Genomic DNA, 22,701 nt, shown 5'->3' on the forward strand with positions numbered 1-22,701 from the left:
TGTACACCCCTCTCTCTCTGTGTCAGCGGTGTGTTATTAGTATCCAGAGACTCCAGAGTGTCTGCTGCACTGTCGCCTCCCACAGCCTCCTTTACACGCACCCTGTGTGTGTGTGTGTGTGTGTGTATAATATATAGATGGGTGCAACCTGTATCTGTTGTCTGACTCACTCTGACAGGCTCACCAGGAAAGCACCGTCAGCACACTATCTGCTCCTTTGTGTGTGTGTGTGTGTGTGTGTGTGTGTTTATTGTGTTCACACGCAGATACATGCAGAAAATAATACACGAGCAGCTGATTCAAATAGTGGCATTTTATTCTGAAAAACCAATGCTTTTAAGGCACATATGCACCACTTTTGATCTACAGTTGACTCCATAAATAAAAAACCTGAGTACAGCACATTAATACAATATATGCAACTTATGTTTCAAATGTTTAAGCACCAACTAGCGCGATCACTTTTGCCCTTGATAGTTATTTTATAGATGTCAGGACCTTGTACTGTCTGTGAGCAGGAATTAAAGGGCCACTCCAACAATTTCATACGAGAAGCTCAGATTACTTAACATGGTTATTTTTACACAGCTGGTGAAAACAGTAATGCGATGTCCTCTGTACCTCTGGAGAAGCTTTGTTAGGCCTGAGAAAATTACCCTGATGATGTCATAATGACATCATTAGGGTTAGAGTCGAATATTTACACGTTTTTAACAGACTAAAGTAGAGGCATGGAGTGTAAAAGGCATTTATTGTGAGGATGCTAAATCCCTGCAGGGACCTTTAACAGTAAAAAAAAAAAGACAATTAAACAAAAATAAAAAACAAACAAAAAAATCCATCAAATACAATTTTATAAGTGTTTTTTTTTTTTTGACTGGCTGATGCAGGGAATGAGTTGCACAGGCTCAGTGGTTCTTAGTTGTCACATTGTGGATGAATGAGTTTCACCAAATCAATAAGATATAATTTTATAAATATAATTTTTACTACTTTGATGTGATATTTGAGGATGTAACTGATAATCTTAAACCAGAAGGGACTAACAGTGCTGCATACCAGAATAATAATTACATCACATGTCGTACATGCGTCTCCTCCTGGTTAAAGATACATCCATGGGTTTTTACCAACATTATCTTTAGAAATCAGACAAGTTGGTTCTGCCTTATTTCCATCTTTCTTCTTCATCTTTCTTTAAATTGCACTCCTGAAACTTGGAAAAAAATGGTGCTATTTATTCTACATATTGTTTTTCCATGTCAAAGTGTGGCGCCTACATTACCTACAATGCAACTCAACTCAATCAGAGATCAGGTTGAGTTATGTTCGTTGTGGCTCACGTAGCCTCGAACAGAGGCTTTTTCAAACCTGTTTTCAGGCCCAGCGGACGCTGACTCAAGTGACATCACTTGAGGCAAATTATCAGATCCACACATCCTGCATTAGTACATCTGACACAAACTGAGAGGGACACAACAACACACAAGCAGGTGATGTTCTTGCCCACTGTTGCATGTACATTTTTAATCCCAGTTTTACCTCAACACTGAGCTCTTCACCTCCACACACAGAACTTCTTTTATCTCTCACAGCCATGTTTTATAGAATTAAAAAAAAACTATCACACAAAACATATATGGACGCAAACACTGTTTGACTGGGTTGTGTTGTTCAGTCCATGATGTTCCTCCTGGAGGAAACTTACTAATTCAGTGAATAAAGGTTTGTATTTTGTAAATTGTGCTATTAAGAAAAAAACCCTCTCATATCTCTCCAGTCGGTCTGATATTGATGATTTATTTTATAAGGTTATCAGCCTTTCACTGTTGTCCACCTTTAACTTAGTGACTGACCACAGCTGCATCACACAGTCCCGTTTTCTGTAAATTTAAAGCCCGATGTATTGTTGAGTATCCCGTGGTGGGCTATCATTCAGCGGAGGAATTTCAGTAGTATTCAGCTTTACTGTGAAAACGCTGCGTCAAAGGCCAAGATTTGGTCATATTTAAAATATTAAATATACAAATATTATCAGTGACTTCAAATAGAAATGTCAGTGTCAGTCTCAGCACTGAAAAACCCACATTGATCGATCACCCTAAGCTCAACAGGGTAACTGAGACCAGCACTTTTCTTCAGTCCACATCTACTGCAGAAAAGCCTGTCTTACAACATGGGTCCTTACTCTGTGTTTCTGGTCACAGCAGCACTGAAATTGACCCCTTGCTGTTTAAGCGCAGGGCTCCGGTCAAACTGTTCAGCGGAGTCCGTGTCTCAGTAAACGGCTCCCATGCTCTGTGTGGCGGACGGTGCTGTTGATGGTGCGTGGTGCGTCTGGCCCGGCGCTGGCAGACCTAAATGTGTGCCCTGCTGCTGGTACCAGTTCTGGTGTGTGAACTCCCCCATGTAGGTGGGCGAGGACTCAGCTGGAGGCTGATAGGGATCCTGCCCCCTGCTGGTGGGATCCAGCATCGCATTATTCTTGATGCTGCCGCTGCTGTTTGTGTTGCTGCTGCTGCTGCTGCTGCTGTTGTTGTTGTTGTTGTTGCTGTTGTTGTTACTGTTGCTGCTGTTGTCCCACACAGCTGGGGAAGGAGGAGAGTTGCAGGCCATGGAGTCGCTGGCATCTGGACTGTGTTCAAGAGGAATGTCTCCCAGTGGAAACTCTCCGTTCTTGTACAGCTTCTTAAACTTGGAGCGACGGTTCTGGAACCAAATTTTGACCTGGAAGGAAGAGCGTCAAATGTTGAGGCAACTTAAAGAAATTATAAAGTTTTCTCCAGAAAATGTAGGTTTTAAATTAAAAAGGTCTTTTTTAGGCAACTCAAAGAAATTAAAGACCTGAAGAACTTAAAGCTGTAGTAAATATTTTTGGCCACTTGGGGGCATAACATATATAAGTGATTTCATGATAGCAACCGATTTTTTGAAACATATTTCAAGCAGACACGTGGCAAACATGGCATTACCACCCAGTATCTGACTCTTCCGCTCCTGAATGTTCCAGTGTGTTCACCAGCTAGTCGCAAACTTTATCTTTTTGCCCTGCGGTGCTGAGCAGGTAGTGAACACAGGGTTTTCTCACAGAATCCGTCTGCCTGCTGCTTCTGGAAATAGGTTGACGAGAACAGTGAGCTAAATTACAGGCCATAAAACAAACAAACAAAATAAGCTGAAAGACACTAAAACGCACCACAGAGCTGAGGGTAGACAGCAGAGTCGGGTGATAATTCTTCTTTCACATTCAACATGGTCATTTAATGTATTGTTAAAATAGAAAGGGTGTTTGAGAGCAGCATTTAAGCCACACTATCACTGTTTCCCATGCACTGATTTCTTTTTTTACAGTTTAAAATGTTTAAAATCTTATTTCATTGTAGAGCTGCGTGCTACGCTTCTCCTTGCCCCACTCTCTCTCTTACTCTCTCTCCTCACAGACACACTGCTGTCAAACCCCTCATCCAGACTTGTTTTAAAGCTAAAACAATCTCCATCCAGGTGACCGTTTTTACGTCTGTATCACAAATCCATACCACCACCACTCCACAAAACTTATATCACATGACCTTTCATATATACTAGGCATGTATGTGCCGGTGTAAACAGGAAGCAGACTGTCTACTCTGTAGTTGGTTAGTTGCAGAAAATACTATGAATGAGGAACAGCAGACTGAACAACAGCTGCTAGCAAAGACAACGAGGTCAGTAATGCTTGTATTTCATCACCACTGGTTTTCGAGGCTGATGAGGCTAAGGCTGATCGAGGGAGCAATCTGTCTGCAGCATTGTTTCCAAAGGACTCCATTTCTGCCCATCCACACTGCAAAGCAATGGGGCAATCGAAAACTCTGCAGTAAGGTGGATGCCGGGAGTAAACATAGCAAATGTGATGAGTTTTAAAACTAAAGCATATTAGTGTGGCTGTAGCCACAGATCACCAGGAGAAAACCTGCTGTATCATGTCCATGAGGTATTTATCGTCCCTGCCTGTCCCTTTAGCAGCCCTCGCTGTATGCCTGTCAGTTAGGGTGCGCAAGAGCTGCTACGTGCATGTATCAGGACTGGGCTCTCTGGCCGATCACAATATGTTCCTCTGCCACTTCTGCTGGGTTATTTGACACATGGCGAACCCAACCTCCAGCAATCGCCAAAACTAGAATCTAATTCTGTGGGAAACACCGACTACCGGTATTTTTTTCACCTTTTTTAGCTCATTGTTTTGGTTTCTTGACTGTAAACACCACTTTTAACAACCTTGTTTCCAGCAGCAGGCAGCTGTTTTCACAGAAAAGGCTTTAGGTAAACCCACAGTCATCTATGTACCTCATCCAAAACAGGAGAAAGGAACATCGTGGGGCATTTATCGGCTTAACAATCCGATATTTTTCTCAGAAGTTGGTGTTGACTAAAAACAGAGCTAAAAGAAAAATGAGTATTAGACAAACATTCATCATGTGGCCAGAAACACAGCTCCATTTGTTCTGTGATGGCTGGATGTGTAAATACTCACTTTTTTGTTAACACATTAGCTGTAAGAAAGTTATAATGCCAATGTTATAGGTGTTTTTTTAAAAAGAAATCTTCAAACGTCTGTTAGCTTGCTTTGGTCATTTGATTCCCACAGGTACAATAACTATTCAGTTTGTTGTCCCACTTATTTTCACTTGAGCTTCTTTATCTAAAGTATCACTCAAATGTAACTTCTGAACTGCTGGCATTGTTTAAGCAGTATCTAACACAGCCAGCTATCTAAGAACTATTACTGGGCAGCAATGATATCAATAATATCACTGACAAGTTACAGGTCGTTGAAATGTCATATAATGACAGCTATTGTGGTGTTGTTTTTACAGTCAATTCAACCAAATGGCATGATAATCATCGAGCTGAGCAGCATTGTGCTCTTAACTTTTGCTTTCTTAGAGCTTGGGCACGTTACCCGAGCATAATACTGAACAATGATTTACAGTAGCTATGATAAAACAAGCCGCTCAGCGGGTTTCGTCTTTTATCTCTTGAGCCAAGATAATTCATGTGGTAAATCATGAGGGCAGGAAGCATGACTGTTTAAACCAGACTGACATAGCAACACTCGAGGCTCTGACTGATGTGCTTCTACTGAGCTGTATTTTTATTGTACTCTGTTCCATTCTATTCTTATTTTATTTCATGAATTTACCTCAGTAGAGCCTGGTATGGTATTGTATTCTATTATTCTGTTGCATCTCATGAATCATATATTAGTATAACCCATAATCTAAGACACTTTATTGCTTCCAACGTCCAAACTGAAGTTCAGGCCCATCTTAGGACCCATTCAGCTTCTCTTCAACCTCTTCATACTCATTCATTCTTTCACTAAGGAGCTTCATTCTGACTTTGAACCAGCCACCACCCTGCTGTCCTATCATATCCACTTCACATCATCCATTGTTTTCCATAGTTCCACGGGTTCACAAGTTCAAACCTAGAGTGTGTGACATCTAGGTTTGAACTGGGTGACACACATCAACCAATTTGTAATTTTCAACTGACAGCTCAAATTCTCCAGCTGACATTTAAACTGCTGCCAGTCTTTACGTATCATCTGCCATGTGCAGTTGCTCTCATCTTTCAGCACCTCAACCTGCTGCTACATAAACTGTGAGTCACCTCCAACCTCTCATGTGAAATATGTAAGACGTTTCAATCCCTCTACAGTGTTTGCATATCTGATTTAACGTAGCCTCGTCTAATTATCACTGCACCGTTTTGTATTTCTGTCACCGTAGTGAATTGCAACGGACGCTGCTCCCTGCCGCCTCACCTGCGTCTGCGTGAGGCCCAGCTGCGCAGCCAGCTCAGCCCGCTCCGGCAGGGCCAGGTACTGGGCCGACTGGAATCTCCTCTGCAGGACCGCCAGCTGGTAGCTGGAATAGATGGTCCGGGGCTTGCGCACCTTCTTGGGCTTCCCGTTGACCATCCGGACCTCCATGTCTGGTTCTTCTTTCACTGTGAGAAGTCATAGTAAAGCTCATTTTTGGGTGTTTGTGTAATCATTGAGTTTTTTTTTTTTTTTTTTTTTTATTTCATTCAAACAATGAAAGTATTTTTTCTTCAAACCATCACAAGAACTTGTGTTGGGTCTCTGCAGGGCACTCTGTGAAGAGAAGTTGTAGCACAAAAATAGCCACAGCCGCTGTAACCCTGAAATTTCAAAGAAATTCCGCCAGCACTCTGAACTTATAATTTTGGTCTGAGTGTCTCCCACAGCCGGGGAGGGAGACAGAGATTTATAGGTGCTTTTCATGTAGCCTGGAGGCCCGCTTGTATACATCCTCCCCAGTTTATGCTGGTTTTCTTCTATCCAATATTTTTTTAGGGGGTATTTTCCTTTAGAGATACAACCAATCTTATTCATTTTACATTTTATCTTCGCATCTATTTTACATTGACTAAATTGGAAAAGACACATTAAAAAAAAATGTGAATATTCAGTATCCAGAAATTTAATTAGGTTATAGGCTTTGAAACAGAATTCAGACCTTGATGTTGACAGATATGATTTACAGGAGTTAAGATGAGAAATACTTAATTTATCCCTAAAGGGAAATTCATAACAAAACATAGTTTTAATAATAACAATACAAGCAACAGTTAATTTAATTAAAATATGAAATAAATATAAATAAAATAATAAAATAAATAGTTGAATTTAGACATTTATTTGGCTTCATTTATTCATATTTTTGCCAACTATCTTGTTTGGCTCATGTTTTTTTTTTTTCTTGTTTATTTATTGTTTATTTTTATATATATATTTAAAAAAAATAAAAAGAAAGAAAAAAAACGAATCACCTGCTGATATATTTGTTTATTGATATATTTGTCAGGGCGTGGCCACAGGCCTTGCGTGATAAGGAGGCGTCTTCCTGGAAGATTCAAAGGCAAAGGCTGACTGACATGTCGTGACACCTGATGTGCGTGGCTGTGGGCCAAAGTCCCCTCAAGCCTTTTCCAGAAGTCAACTCCCAACTGGAATGTCAAAAACAGTACACCAGTCTGTCGAGTTTGTTTTTCCTCTGCAGTTTGCTCAGAGACACTTGAGAAAGAGCCAAATGAAAAAAAAGCTGGCAGTCTGGTAGTGTTGACCTTCATGTTCTTATTATACGATTATAGCAACTGTGTATTGAGTTCACAGTTAAATTATGCAAAAATTCTAAAGAACTTTCAACTTTTTTAATCCTTTTTTTTCTTATTGTAAAATAAGTCCATTTATGTTTAAATTATGTATTTAGTGCATTTGTGTGTAAATGAATTGGTTGTATGTTCCTAATGAATATGAATCGGAGGAATCCCTGACTAGAATGAGTTCATGGCTTCCATCCAAAGGCCTTTAGGCTGAGCTCCATTTTCCTATCAAAATAAAATCTCAAAGAAGTTCAAAGACGAGCTGATAAACAGGATAGCTTACAGTGAGCTTCCATTTACACTGAATAACAATAACAATGTAAAAATTTAAAGAAACTCAGCTGTAATCTGTGACAACTCTGGCATGTAAAGCCAGAGCCTGTTCCACTGACAATAAAGGTCATGCTGAGTTGATGAGCATGAGTCCGTCTTCCAAAAAATCTCTGATTCAATCTCTGATATTTCAGCAGGAGCAGATTGTAAACCTCACCCTGATTCCAGCCCATAGTTTTAATCCAGCTTTACTGTACAAAGTGACTTCAACCATGAACACTGGTGTTCCTGAGCAAATACAGCAAATCAGAAACCTACTCTGTATAACCTTGGTGAATGTTACTTTTGCGGCTGCACTTTAACACAGCTGAATTATTGAAGAAAAAAAACATTTGGTAGAAACATCACATTCATGTCTTAAAAAAGTACACATTTTTATGAAGTGAGTGTGTCCCAGGTCTCTCCTGATTGGGTACCTCACAACAATACTGCAAGTGAACTGAAGTCCTCCTAAATGTCCTCAAATATGTATGAATTGTGGTGTAAAACTGAGACATAAGACTAATTTTATTTCCCTGGTGAGTAAAACTATCGTTGTGTTATAGGTTTTGTAGAGCTAAACATGAGCACCGGTCACACATCAGCCTCAGGGGATGCAGCTTCCTCCGCTCTGGGCCAAAGATGGAGAAGATCTTACTCAGATCTACTTGGAGGTGGTAAAACTTTTTTGGTGTGCAGACCTTCCGTTTATGTCCTTACTGAATTGATAACCAGCCAATAACCAATCAGTCATATTGTTCCTAATGAATACATGTATGCAGGGAACTTTTCTAGTTGGGTTTAACTTACCACCGTCCTGCATCGCTGCCTGCACCTCCCTGCTGAAGGCACTGTGCTCCCTGTATGTTGCGTGGGGGTACGGGTACTCTGCTTTGCCGACGGGGTACGCGCCGCCAGGACCCATCCCGTTCAGGTTGTAGTGGTGGTACGCGTACGGGTTCATGTGCTGGGCCGAGTACGCCTGCTGCGCCGGGTAGAAATCCTGCGAGCCGTGGAGCGCACTCTGCCCGCTGTAGAAGCCCATGTCTGTGGACGAGGACTCCGGCAGGGTCGGGGAATCCTTGGTGGCCGAGATGGAGCTCCCGGCCAGGGGGAGCGAAGGTTTCTTCTCCTCGAAGACAGGTGAGGGTTGCCCGTTCATTCTCAGGATTTTTCCTCTGCTGCTTGCTCTAAACTCGAAAGCAGGAGTGTTGAGAAATCCACACGCAGTCTGGAGCTGGCGTTCCCAAACTCCCTTGACGCAGCAGCCAGGCTGTCCACCGTGGCGGCGCCCAACCCAACTAGAGCTCCTAATTACAGGGCGCGCCGAGCTGAGCCAAGCCGGGCAGGACTGGGGGGAGTGGATGTCTCCTTCTCATTGGTCCGCCTGCTCGCTCCCTGCCTCTGCCCTGAGGCCAAGACAGCGCTGACTGTCGCCTGTCTGGCTCCCTCTTCTCCCCACAGAAACCTCCAGTAAGCCTCTGCTCGGGCCGGCACCGGGGCGCATAAACAGTTGGCAAGCCCGTACAGTCCTCTAACTAACGTTTACTTGGACGCAACTTGAAGACTTAACAACATCCGAGACTCTCAGCAGAGTAAAGACTTACCAACCAAGCCGTGCATACTGGTGTAGTGATAAGCAGTGTTTACACAGAGGCTTCAGCGCGCTGCCTCCCATTCAGATGCAGATGGATGCAGAGGAGACACGGCCCACGGTGAACCCACGCTCAGCTCCGGGTGTGCAAGTGTGGGGACACGTGGTGATTAACAGGGAGTTAAGCTTCCATAAAGTACCTCACTGGAAAGAGCACAGTTACATCTGGCTCCATGTGCCAGAACAGTACTTGTTCTGCAGTTTCCAGTTTCCGTTTGGAGGAGAGGGACCACAGTGCCCCCCGACACAAGGTGACATTTCCATGTCCCTGAAGGCTCGGGCTCGGGAACACAGGTAAGTGACGTCATCTGACCACCAGATGTCACTATTGAGACTCCTGGGATCGGGACCCCCCCCCCCCCCCTCAGATGGCCTCATGTTGAGTCCTCTCTGCTTGCTACTAGGCTTGGGCGATATCCAAAATGTAATATCTCGATATAGTCCAGCCCAAATAGTATTTTTTTTTTTTTTTTTTTTTTACAATATATTCATATCGTTGTATTTTAGGTTTCAGTTATTTTTTTAATAGGCTAATACATAATTATTGTACTTTATAGTTCACATTTCTTTAGAACATACAGTATAATTATGTCAGTCTTTTATGTTTTTTATAATACACAAAGAAATCATGTTGTATTTTATGTCTCAAGTTTCTTTTATAATATACAGAATAATTATATTGTGTATTTTATGTTTCAGGGTTTTTATAATATACAATATAATTATATTGTTGTCTTTTGTTTCAGTTTTTTAAAATAATATGCAATATAATTATGTTATTGTATTTTGTTTCAGGGGGTTTATAATATAAAAATATGTTTGAAAATATATGTTTTAAATATATATATATATATTTATAGTAATAAAGTATCATTATTGTACCATATATTTCAGGTATAAGTGATGCTGCCAATGAACAGCATATGCCACATGCCAAAGGTACAATGTACAGTATGCAAATCTGTCAGACGGCGTGAGACCTGACAGTGGGGTAGACTGTGTAAAAAAATAAATAAAATGATGTAAAATATTTTTTTCATTATGAAAAACATTGCACCTGGCAGGAATATCCAATAATACTGAATATCAGCCCAAGCCTATTTACTGCCAAATGTTTATGCATTCTCAATTTTTTTTTATTTAAATCAAAGTTTTTTTTTCCTCTTGAGTTGAGCTTCTCCACAGTCTTTCTACATGCCCCCCTGGAAACTGCACAACTACTTCTGGTTTGTAACCACTTATCTAGAGTTTGCAACAGAGCACAAGAGAAATGAAATACATTTCAACCATATCACCTTAGAGAAAAATGAAAATCTGTTATATGAAGCACAAAACCTGTAACTGACTTTCATTTCCAGGATCCTAAAATCACACAGGTTACAGGTTTAAGTTTTTTTTATTAGCATGTCTTTCTCTATGTCATATATGGTAAACCCTCGAGTCCTTGCAAAATTAAGTTCCCAGTAATGTACAGCTTGATTTTCTTCAGCGAAACCCGCCCTTTACACACACGTCAGAACAAAGTTCTCTCTCCAGTCACGTCTCAGGCATCGAAAGCACTTTGTGTGACTGACCGAGCTCTCAGTGGCAAGGTTTATTCTGTTCTTATGCATTACAAAAAAAGGGGACAGTGTGAATACATCAGGCCTTGGATGATGCTTGGCAACTGTTATATACAAATAGGAAGTGGGAGGAAGATGGGGGGGCTATGGGAGACCCCAGTGTGTTGATGAATGTCCACCTCTCATTGTGGCATGGTCCCGAGTGGACAGAAGAGCAAATTCCCTGTATGGTCCACGAATCCCAGAATGCCTTGTGACTTGAGTGAAACAGGTGGGGGGGGGCGCGAGAAGGTCACAGTACGGATGTGAAGAGAAGGGAGGGGTTGCTCTGATGGCCTGCATTCTGAAAACCAGTCTTCAGGTGACTGAGTTGACGGTGGGTTGATTCTTCACAACCGCAGAAAATCAGAAATTCAAACATTCACTTTCAGGGCCGGTTGGCAAACAGAACACAACAGGTAGAATCCGGTGATGGACAGACCAACCAACCCACCACTGCCCCAGGTTACACTGAGAACAGACCGAGCATGTGGTTTTTTTTTTTTTTTTTACAATATATGTATGTATAAGTACTGTATAGGTATTCTTTATTGTTATTTTACAAGATTCCCTGATGGCCAGTGCAGAGAGAAACAGATGTGGAAAAAAAAAGTGGGAAGGGAGGCTTGTCCAGTTTTACATACAGTAGAAACCAGTGGTAGGAGAAGAAGAAGATGGGCGCAGTGCCTGGATTTGTCCATAGGGAGGAGCACTTTGTGTCAGATCAACCGCAGTCAGACTGGAAGGAAGAGACAGTGACAGGAGGGAGGGAGAGCAGAGGGCTGAGGGAGGACTAGGAGGAGCTGCGTGTCCACCCTGTCAGTTTGTTATTCTGTTGGGTCGTCTTCAGTTGGTCAGCTGGTTTATTTGCTTGCTGGATTGTTGAGTGTTTGTAATCTCCTCGTCCTCCTCCCCTCGTCCCTCCCGGGTTGAAGTGAGCGATTGACAGAGGTCTGACTGGCCCACGTCACTCCGGACAGGAGGACAGATGGTTTCACTCTCTCTGGGGAGGAAAGAGAGACGGGTTGAACACAGTGAACTGAGATTTTACAGGAACATTAAATCACATTACATTCACTCATCGGGCAGACGCTACTATCCAAAGCGATTTACAAGTGAAGGACATCAGCAAAGCTTCAGTGCAGTGAGAAACCTTGGTGTAAGTGTTAAGCACCACATCTATTTAATAAGTGCAAGGAGAATGTATAAGGAAGTGCACCAAACGTGCCTAGTAACGGCTTGTTAGACATGTTAGGTTTTAGGAAAGGAGGTGCTCTTGGAAGAGAAGAGTTTCAGGAGGTTCTTAAAAATAGAGAGGGACGCCCCTGCTCTGATAGAACTTGGGAGCTCGTTCCACCATCAGGGAACCACAGACGAGAACAGTCTGGACTGAGACTGCCCTGTGTGCAGGAATGGTGATGCCAGAAGACATTCCCTGGAGGAACGCAGTGGCAAAGGAGCATAGGGCTAAATGATTGAGTTCAAGTAGATGGCGCAGACGTGCAGACGTGATGTGGATGACCAAGGGGGAAAAAAAGCATGACATTTTTTTCCCTCAGCCTCCTCTCAAGAGAGACATGACAAAAGTTTGAGAACCAGTGGATCTATCGTTACATTTTTCCATAAACTGACTTATAGTTACAGCACAGAAGGAAAAGATCAATACTTGGCAGTAAAATCAACTCATTTTCGATTTTGATCTTCATCATGGTTGATGATAAAAAAAAATACAGAACATCAGCTGCTGTTCTAGTGGAAAAAAAACTAGTGGGCTCAGTGAGTAAATAAGTCATCATCCTACTGATCCATCTGATATTGAGGTCAAAGTGCATTAAAAGTTGTCACCTCACTATGTCATCCAATACACAATTACTGTTTTCATCTGTGCACCTGACAGTTGTAATGGACCAAATGTCACCTCAGCCTCAGCAGTTCTTTATCTTCAGGTTTTTATTGGACGAACAAACACCAACGTTACCGGGTCTGTTCAAGCTGACCTTATGTGAGCTTCTTGGCTTTGTTGTAGAGCGAGTCGACCACTTTGCTCATGTTCTGAATAGTCTCCAGAGCCGCCTCGTACGTCTTGTCCACCACTGGCTCATCGAAAACAATCAGCACACCTTCGCCTTGGTCCAAAATACCTGTCAGGTTGGACGGTGTCGGACGATAAGGAAGCAACCAGAGAGAGAGAGAAATGGTAGAAATGCTGTTAGATCAATGAAATCAATGAAAGTCAAACCCTCTCATTCAGTTTAGCTCATTTCACAGCAACACAACAACTAAAAATCAGTCATCTTCACAGTTAGTTCACTGTGAGTGTAAATCTGATCCAACTGTAGTAGAAACATTAATATTTACAACAAGGAAACACTAATATTTAGCCATCTCCTCATGTAGTGTTCACACGTGCAGAAAAGCCAGTGTACATGTTTACTAAAACAACTTTAGACGCGTACCGTGAAACTTCTTATCCAGAATCATCTGTGATAATTTCCTCTCCACGTCTCCCTGCAAGGCAACACAAGCAGACTGTCAGTATTCACTGTAAAAACCTGAGGAGTTCCTGCTAACAGGAAACTCATGTATGAAGATGAAAGCTGAAAGGAAACTTAAACAAAATGGGTAAAATCTTACCTTAGAGAGTTTGATGAGGGAGGAGATGTGTGCTATCTGTTAGAGAAAAGATGGACAAGCACAATGATTACAGACACACAGGTATTCTTATTTACTGAGTATACTGTGTCTTCATGAACCTCCTGCACCTGTGTGAACTGTGCTGGAAGACAGACAGACGTGATGAGGATTACCTGGACCCTGGAGAAAGGTTCGATGACCCTGATGAGGTTCTGCTCCAGCAGGTTGTCGTACAGCTTGGTCAGATGGGTGCTGATGATGGGGTCGTCCCTCAGCTCTGGTTTGTACTCTGTAAGTGCCTTGAGGAAGGTGGGAACAGGACATTTTAGAGGACAGGTCGTTCTAATCACAGCAGTCTGATTTTTACTGTGAGGCAACAGCAGCTTCTCCACAGCCTCTATGCACCTATACTGTATATATGTAAAATAGTTTTTTATTGCACTAAGATTATCTCTCTACAGCTAATTTCCTTTAATCAAAATGTGCATAATCAGATATTTATGTGTACAGTTACTTATTTGCACCGGTAATGTCATTTTCTCATGTTGTCGTCATTCTCATTATAATATCACAGGCTTTGTTTTGCACTGATATTTTTTTCTTAATGTCGAGTTTGTCTTGCCCTGGTTGTCTGTGTGTGGAGGAGGAGGAGGGTCAGCGAGCCAGTATCACTGCCAGCTACAGGTAAAGTTTCACCTGATGCAACGCTGTCACTAAAACCTCTGAGGCAGAAAGGAACATGACATTAAAACCATTTGAGAACTTTGGCTTTTAATGTATATCACTGCCTTTATCTTAATGCTTATCAATATTTAAAAAAAAAAAAAAACTTCAAAAAGTTGAACTGAACTGTGAATGTTGATGAATGTGCTTGTTTTTCCAGCTATATACAACTATCAAAGTTTAGGCAAAGTCTAAATGAGTTACAATAAAAGTCAAAGATTTAAGCTTCGTAATAGTTTTTATTTCATGTTTCTATCTGTTTCAGAGGCTGAGTAATAAAAGCTTTAGTGAATGTTAAGTTTTCTGAAAATGCTCAGGCTTTAGGAGATTGTCTTCAGGCAGTAATGAGGTTTTAGAGCGTTTTTTTTTTTTCTTCTATCAGGTCTGAATGGGTTAAACTGGCCTCTAGGGACAAATAAAGTTTCCTAAATTGAAATGAATCGCTATGTCAGCATCAAACTCCAGATACAAACCTTTTCAAAGTCTGCGAGCGACCGGTTCTTGCTGGCTTGTGCCACACATTTCAGTGAGTCCGTCTGTAGAGAAAGAAGAACATGAACAAGGTTATGGCTACACGACAGTGGATGAGCCCATTTCACTGACAGAGACTGAGGAAAGGGTTACTATGCTACAGAATTATGTAAATAAACACAGAAAACCTAATGAACAAAAATGTAATTTAAATTGAATTGACCATTTGTGAAGCCCCATCTCTGCTGCTGCTGCTTCACCTGTCAAGCTACCCAAGCTACATGGAGAAATCTGAAGCTGATTGGACTATCACTGTTTGGAGGAGGGGTTTAGCAGGGAATAAATTAAATTCAAATTAGAGTTCATTAAAGTGTAAATTATTAGAATTGAATTGGGTGATACCTGTCTGCCAGCATACCGGAGCGCTAGCTTGCCGCTGATGAGGGCCTGGACATCCTCTGGCCTGAAACACAGAAAATATACAAGTCAGAGGCCCATTCTGGATTCTCTACCAATGAAATCTTATTTTACGTCTGGGTCGGGGGCAGGGTTTCTATACCACTTACGCATTGAGCATGATTTTGCAGAGCAACATGTATTTGAGGGCCGTAATAGCTCTGGGGCTGTCAATGGAATCGTAGCCCTCAAAGGCCTCGTAGAAGTAGGAGTAAGCCGTCTTCCAGTCCTTCTCCTCTGCTGCATGAATGATCCCTGGAAACACAACCAAACACACAGGAACATTAACTACTGTTGAACAGAAACTCGCAACTTTAATTTTCCTCAGCCATCATGTTTTAATTAGCTTATAAACTCTAGTTTATGGGCTGTGTAAATAGTATATATTGTACCTGACTGCATGTCTAAAGCTGCTTGTAGTTTGGGTGGGCAGTAGATGGCGTTGGCGGTTGTCCTGGCAGAGGTCAGAGCGGCGCGGGCCTTGGGCAGGTTACTGAGCGCGTGGTACGTCTTACTCTCCAGCAGCTGAACCTCCACCAGCAGGGCCTTGTCGTCCATCTTCTTCAGCTCCTGCAGCAGCTGGGAGCCTGGAGGGCGAGCGCAACACTTTCAGTACATTTACTCACCTTTTGGCCTGAATAGGTGGAAAACTAACCCCATTAGAAAAACAGCACAAATATAATAAGAAATCCCATCTATCAAATTTTATTTAGGATGAGAACTAAAAGGGATGAGTTTTACATTCTCCTTCCCCCAATATCTATATTAAATACCCAAGATTTCTTGTGTTTTACAAATGTTTTGAAATTTGTGAGCAAATTAAAAACCAACTCCAAGAGATTGATCACTCACCGAGTTGCAGAGCCTCCTGGTAGCACTTTGTGTCAAAATACAGTGAAATCAGACGAGCCTGAGGAGAGAGGAAAACATCCACCGTCACAACTTGTTTGTACATTTGTTGTTTGCAACAGGAAATCATACCCAGATTTATCTAAAGAGAAGATTCTGAACAGTGTTTGTACAAACTTCAATGTTTGACACCTGGAAACACACCAGCAGGAATTTCCCTTATCAATCAATTATGGAAAGGTTGACAATTGATAGCTGGTGAATTGTGTAAAAATATCCCAACACAAAGTGCACATTTTTGCATTTTAACAGTTTTTAAACTTCTGGTGTGGCTCAAAACATCCACTGAATCCAAGTAAGGTAGGTATTTCAGCAACAGATTTATCTGACATACTTTAAATCTAGCCAACAAAATAATACCTTGACTTAAACTGTGGTGTCTGACTGTTGTAGCTGTTCAGTGAATGGTGAGTTGAGCACCACAGACTGATAGACCAGACGCCTGATTTAATACCCAAAGAAACTGGGAAAGTCAGCTAGAAGTTCATGGACTTTTGTTTTGATGTTGCTGGAACGTGCTGTTTGAAACAGAAATACCACGCTATTGGTGAAATAAACAAGATTCTTCCAGTTAATCAGGTGGCGCTGCCAAATTGTTTTTCCAAGCAGCTAGCTAAACCAGACAGCCGCCAAACAAGTAGATCCAAACCTTGAGGCTGCCTGTCTGTCTGGGTTACTGGACAAGGAGCCACAATGAACCACATCACAGTTTGTTTGGAAAAGTTCTGAGACCCACAATATTACGTATTTTGGTGCAGTTATCATCTGGTACCACTTATATGAGAGGCCTGTTCTAACTCGCCCAAACAAACCTGAAAGGACGAGCGTCACAGGTTGAACCAAGCCTCACCTCTAGTGCCTGTCTGAGGAAGGTCCGCTTCTCAGCTTTGGCCCACTCTATACACTCCAGGCAGAGCTCGACCTCCTGACCTGTGGCAGCCTCCATGTCCAGGAACAGGTCAAGCAGGGAGCGGACCAGCCGGGCTGCCTTGGCCTTGGAGATGGAGTTGAGGAAGGGGCGCACATACTTTAGCAGACCCCCAAGCTCTGAGAAGACGACGGGAGGAAGACGGAAAAACTTAACAGAAAACAGCTGCCACAATAGCTGGTGAATGCAAATATTTTGTCAGAGTATGTAAGATTATTTAGACACTCTGAAGGCAAACATTTAAAAGAGCACACTCCAGAATGTTTCTGAACTGTCATTAGAAAACCTTTTTGTCAATTCTTCACATTTGAATTTCTGTATGTTGTGATACAGGCACCTGTCTACTGACTCTGGGAAAGTTAGCAGCTCTGATCCAATCAAGTTTGTGATCATGCAGTGATTGTGAACACAGCCCAGGCCTGTGTAGTGCTACTTAATTTGACAACAGGTCATACTCTCTTGTTCTACTGTTGTGATTGATCACAGCACTTCTTCTGGCTGAAATGTGAGGCAGAGACAAACTTTTTATCAATCTTCACCAGCTCCTACTCTCCTTGAACAATGTCTTTTACAAAGTAGTCAGATTTTATAAGAACACCCTTGCATATCTTATCACTTTACAGGTAGTTTAATTTTGTCAACAATTATCAGCTCATGTCATATTCTGAACCTGTGGCAAAAAAACAACTGACTTAGTACCAACAGCAGAAATGCAGATGCTGAGTTTAAAACCCTTGATGAACAGTGACTAATACATTTCTGACTCCCTCTAAACAAACAGGAAACAGTTGGTGAAAGTGTAATTGAGTGAAGGCATGTGGCGCACATTTACTGACAAGTACAACTTTTAAAACATCCCTCAGACTAGAACTACTTTAACTCACTGAGCCTTACATTTGAGTAACATTACAAAAAAAGAGACTCATACAACTATGACTATCAAATTCTTTACAACATGTTGCTACACATATAGCAATCCAAACACTCTGTACTGTATGATATTGTGCATGTGTAAAAACGACTTTCTGTTTCTCCAGATGAGTTGAACAGTCAACACTTTGGCAACACGCTTGTCTTTAGTGCTTCGCTGCTCAGCATTCACAATTGAACAACAATACCAAATCAAGTGACAACAGATGTAAGGCACAGTTTCCCAAATTTGAAGAAGCTTGTCCATAAAAATAACGAAGTTTAAAGTTTTGAAAGCCTTAGTGATAGTAGAAAAACACTTAAAATAGCCCAAACTGGGTTATGAAAAGTGTACTTTTGGTTGGATAAAAAATAAAACATATATATATATATATGATGACAAAAAAAACTTTGTAAGACTTGAAATATGAACATTATGCTCAGGTTACCCGCAGCCTGTCCTGTCTTGGCCAGCAGCCCACCCAGCTCCAGGATGCTCTGCTCTTTAACACGCACCGCCTCCTCATCACTCTCCTGGATGTCCCGCTTTACTACAACACACACACACACACAATGATGATGATGTAATGTGATCCATATTGATATGATTCACCGCGATATACAAACACTGAAAATGCTGACATTACACTCTTCTCCTTGTCTCTGTAGACTTGCATTAAGTCAAGTTATATCATCGATAGCCTGGGTTGGATGGAAAGCAGCCAGGTGGCTAGCGAAGCTGTGGAATATCGGAACTGTCAAATTAAACAATAAACGATGATGACAGCTACGTATCTTAACTTTAATAAAAACATAAAACGCCAAAAGGTACATAGGCCAAGCCTAACCGCTGTGACAGAGAAGCTGATATTAGAGCCAACTCAGTTTCACATTTATTTCCTTGTTGGCCTCACTCCTGAAAAGACGAGGACTAGCTGCTAACAACGCTGGCTGCATGCTACAGTTAACTAGCCGGCTGTCACCCAAGTTCCTTTTAAATGAATGAGCCTGGGAAGCTAACGTTAGCTTAACTGACAAGCTAGCCGGTATGCTGCTAGCCGGCTAGCCCGCTGCTGCTGACTCACTGTGCACGCAAGGAGAAAAAAGAAACGGCCAGCACTGGGCTAGGTAACTTAGCTCAGCTTAGCTGCTAACAGCAAAGGTAGCTAACTCAGCTGCTCTACGCTTGATGGAGATGTATAGCATCAATGACGGAGCGTAAAAATATTTTCTTTCTCGTACCACGGTGTGTCGATTATATTTACCTATTGAATGTAAGATATCGATAGAGGCATTCCGGTCTGTTCCAAGAAGAGACTGTGCTCTCTGAAACTCAGCCACTGCCGCGGCTGCCATCTTTCCTCTGCCTGCCTCCGCTCCACTCTGCCCGGTTGTTTTCCGGTCAGGTCGTACACATGTTCGGGACAATGGCGCCCCCCAACCGTGATACCGAGTACCACCTGCTGACACATGCAGCTGCTCCCGAAATCCTTCTTACATTTTTAATGCTTTGTTAATAAAGGCAAATTACGGTTTATCAACAATACAACTTTCAGTGACAGATTCATGAATGATGTTAGATGATTAGTAGCCTACAGTTAGCCAACAATAATTACTGAGCGACGCTGCTACGCTTTATAAAACGCTAGGAATAGCGTTTCCTAGATGTGATTAGTCTGACATCTGCAGGTTTCCTTTATTTCCTAATCTCGCAATATTTCTGCAGGTTAACTATTTTTTTATTTATTTTTTGCCCTTATCAGTGTGATTTTGACATTGCATGTCACAGTGAAGGTATGCTTTATAATGAGGTTTATACATGCAGAGAAAAGTCACAAGTGTCAAATTCATCTAAAATTTGTGCTGATGACACCATTGGATGCTACAGAATCAAACTGTGGACAATTTTGATTTTGTACTATGTATGTGAACTTCCCAACATTCACAAGTCAGAGCAGCCCAAACACACATATACACTTAATAGTTTAGTAGTTCAGTTTCAACCATTTCTGTAACAACATTTCTATTTCTATTCCATTCCTATTTTTTCTGGATGTAGTATCATTGAATAAAAAAGATAGTGACAATTAAATTATGCATACACAAATTAATCATGGCTTCCATGGCAGCTTACAGTCCAAGAAAAAAAGAGCATCTCCACATCAAATATTAAAAATAAATAGCCTTTATTTCACATACACACACAGACAAAACTCAAAAAATAAAATCTCACGAGTTAAGCCACTCGTGACGCGTCTGCTTTCATAGGACAATGGACAAGTAGTCACAAACCTGAAAGCAGAGAAAACAATTAACTTTTGATGGCAAAGGGACACCTCTATTAAAAAGGAAGTAATTCCAGTATTAAGCAACCACAAGTGAAAATTCATTTGCATGCCTGTTATTGTGTAGCATGCAAATTAATTTCCCTTTAGCATTCAGTCAAATAGATGAGAACACATATGTATACCAGCACACAGACAACACAGAACCTTTATCCTTTATTGATATCAATAGCATTAAATGATAAATATAAACAGATCTAAGCACTTTGGACCAAAGACATAAAGCATGATGATGACCACTTGAGTTCTTATTTCCATATTCAGTTCTGTCTGAACTAACTGAAGGACCTGGCAGTGACTGTGCCGTACCTTGCAGCTAATCATCAGGTTTGGAGAGCTGTCAGTGTTTGGAGTTACAGAGAAAACAGGATTGTGGAGACAGTCCTCCATATGCTCCGTCACCCTGGACTCCAGAAGATGGCACAGGACATCAGGAGTTATGTTCCGTTTCTAAAGACACAGGACACCACATTACAGTATTTTGGCTGAAGCCATTACTTCCACACATAATGATCCTGTAATATAAAACCAAGTGACCCAATTTTTTATAAGACAGACCTTAGTGTTGATGTACAGTCCACAGGGGCAGGAGATAAAAAGGCTGTTGATATTCAAGTTGTTCCTACAAGACACAAGAAGTACTTGAAAGTTGAGTCATAAAATTTATAATAAATGCAACTTTAGATATAAGCCCAGCGATTTATGGTATAACTGAATTAATTTGCAATTTTAATGAGTCTCTATTTTCAGCTGCTGTGATTGCCACCGGCAACTGAGGGAACATAGAATTAATGTTTAGTTAATTCATGTAGATATAAATAGGAGAAACTATCAACCTTTGTCAATAGCTTTTGTTATAGGGGGCAATTCTTTGACTCACGTGTGACACATGGGGCAAATAACATGCATCTCGTCCATCCCTTCCACAACAGACGATATGTACTGCTGTTCAAACTGCAGGTTCCTCTCATACTCTTCAATAATAGACATTTCTGAAGCAGAAAGAAAAACACTCAACTTTAGTAAAAGCTCAAATCAACAGGCTCACACACCCATTTTATATCTCACACCTGCTGAAATGAACAATGTATATATTCATATTAGACTCTGCGGCATGACAAATGTTTCCATCCATTTCACTGAACATTAATCTTGATACATACAGTTACAAGTTTGGATAGAGAAATTAACAGGATGATTTATTTTATAGAAATATGTTACCTTGAGACATGAGCTCCTGTTGGATTTCCTCAAGGACTGCTAGTTCATCATACTCCTTCATGACACTGAACATCTGTTCAAAAGAAAAGGAAGAGGACGTCTATAAAACTATAAAACAGATAGATGTGGATTTGAAAAAAAAATAGACAGTCCAGCTCAATGAGGCACCTTCATGAATAATTGTAGTTTATGATTTTGTCATTTAATGTAAAGAAAGACTTACTATGAATATTTGTACCAGGTTTTTATTAAAGGGGCAGCGCAACTTAAAGTCAAAGCTCTCTGATGTTGGGACCTTACATCTAACATAGCTAAAAGTAAAACAGCAAGCCGACAGAGAGGTTGGAGAGAGGAAAACAGACAAGATTTTGTGAGACTGTGAGAGACCAACCGACCCCTGCCATGCCCTCTGGCCCCCACAGGGAGGGCAGCCTCTGGTCCTCTGACTGCAGGGCGGTCCACTCCTCCTCCATCACCTCCTGGACGATGATGGAGGCCCCGGAGCCGCTCCGCTGCTGGCTCTCTCCCATCTGACGGTATCTCTCCAACAGCCTCGACCGGCTGTTCTTCAGTCTGTCTACACAGCGCTAGTAAACACAGAAGAACAGGGGACAGCACAATGTTAAACCCAAACACGCAGTGGTAGCGTCGACGTGCTAGCTGGCTAACTAACAAATTCACATTTTATGTGTCACCTTGCGGTACGTTTCTTTCCATGGCGGAGTCGTCCCTTTATAAAGCGAACGGTGTCTCTGCAGAGCGTCCATCTGTCGTGGCTCCAGCGGGTATGAAGTCGCTCATACACAAAGACTTGTTCCAACAAACTGGCTAAAGTTGGGGAAGACTTCAAAATCAAAACAGTTCAGCTTATAACCCCGCACCCCGGAAGTTAATGTCTACCGCCGCGGATTGTATGATGGGATATGTAGTTTAGTGCCACCAAACCAGCAAAGTCAGGATTTTTTTAATGGTTTTGTGCTGTTAGTTAACTTTTTTTCCAGTTATTTCTGTTCAAAGTCAACTTGTATAGGACTGAACTTGGTTTACATCAAGTATTCAATCAGACTGAACTAACAGCAGTCACTACACAAAGTGGCTCCAGAAAGTATTCAGACCCCTTTGCTTTTAGCACACTTATTGAGTTGTGGATTTTAAATTGATAAAATAGCCAAACCAAAAGACTTTTCTAACTTATCAACCAGCTAATAAGAAATTAAAGACTTAAAACGAAATATACAAATGAAAGGCTTTTTTTTCAAAGGAAATTTATCAACCAGTTGATAAGAAATTAAAGTAGGCTAGTAAAGAGTTAAAGTAAGAGTTAAAACTTATTTACAAACTAAAATAATTTTAATATTTTTTTTA

The 22,701-nt window shown here is 41.4% G+C and overlaps 3 protein-coding genes across 3 annotated transcripts; all 3 read right to left on the reverse strand.

Annotated features, from left to right (window-relative positions):
* Positions 1 to 298: 298 nt before the first annotated feature.
* Positions 299 to 10,363, reverse strand: LOC139618644 (homeobox protein Dlx3b-like). Its single transcript, XM_071474756.1, has 3 exons — positions 8,296 to 10,363; positions 5,810 to 5,994; positions 299 to 2,727 (listed from the first exon to the last, which is right to left on the reverse strand). Exons 1-3 carry the CDS (start codon positions 8,645 to 8,647, stop codon positions 2,278 to 2,280), a joined length of 987 nt encoding a protein of 328 aa, XP_071330857.1. The 5' UTR covers positions 8,648 to 10,363; the 3' UTR covers positions 299 to 2,277.
* A 153-nt stretch (positions 10,364 to 10,516) lies between these two features.
* LOC139618643 (26S proteasome non-ATPase regulatory subunit 11A) lies at positions 10,517 to 19,196 on the reverse strand. The gene is made up of 13 exons (XM_071474755.1): positions 19,036 to 19,196; positions 18,220 to 18,321; positions 16,784 to 16,980; positions 15,877 to 15,934; positions 15,417 to 15,611; positions 15,135 to 15,279; positions 14,971 to 15,031; positions 14,571 to 14,633; positions 13,548 to 13,673; positions 13,375 to 13,410; positions 13,197 to 13,248; positions 12,738 to 12,881; positions 10,517 to 11,743 (listed from the first exon to the last, which is right to left on the reverse strand). The coding sequence occupies exons 1-12, from the start codon at positions 19,124 to 19,126 to the stop codon at positions 12,739 to 12,741; spliced, it is 1,269 nt and encodes a 422-aa protein (XP_071330856.1). The 5' UTR covers positions 19,127 to 19,196; the 3' UTR covers positions 10,517 to 11,743; position 12,738.
* A 743-nt stretch (positions 19,197 to 19,939) lies between these two features.
* Positions 19,940 to 22,236, reverse strand: rpain (RPA interacting protein). Its single transcript, XM_071474761.1, has 7 exons — positions 22,032 to 22,236; positions 21,732 to 21,923; positions 21,337 to 21,409; positions 20,996 to 21,107; positions 20,674 to 20,737; positions 20,425 to 20,565; positions 19,940 to 20,062 (listed from the first exon to the last, which is right to left on the reverse strand). Exons 1-7 carry the CDS (start codon positions 22,101 to 22,103, stop codon positions 20,033 to 20,035), a joined length of 684 nt encoding a protein of 227 aa, XP_071330862.1. The 5' UTR covers positions 22,104 to 22,236; the 3' UTR covers positions 19,940 to 20,032.
* Positions 22,237 to 22,701: the final 465 nt, after the last annotated feature.

Source organism: Trachinotus anak, unplaced genomic scaffold (genome assembly GCF_046630095.1).
Source record: "Trachinotus anak isolate AG129_WGS33_773 ecotype Australia unplaced genomic scaffold, CSIRO_AGI_Tana_v1 ptg000003l, whole genome shotgun sequence".
In the NCBI taxonomy this organism is placed as follows: Eukaryota; Metazoa; Chordata; class Actinopteri; order Carangiformes; family Carangidae; genus Trachinotus; species Trachinotus anak.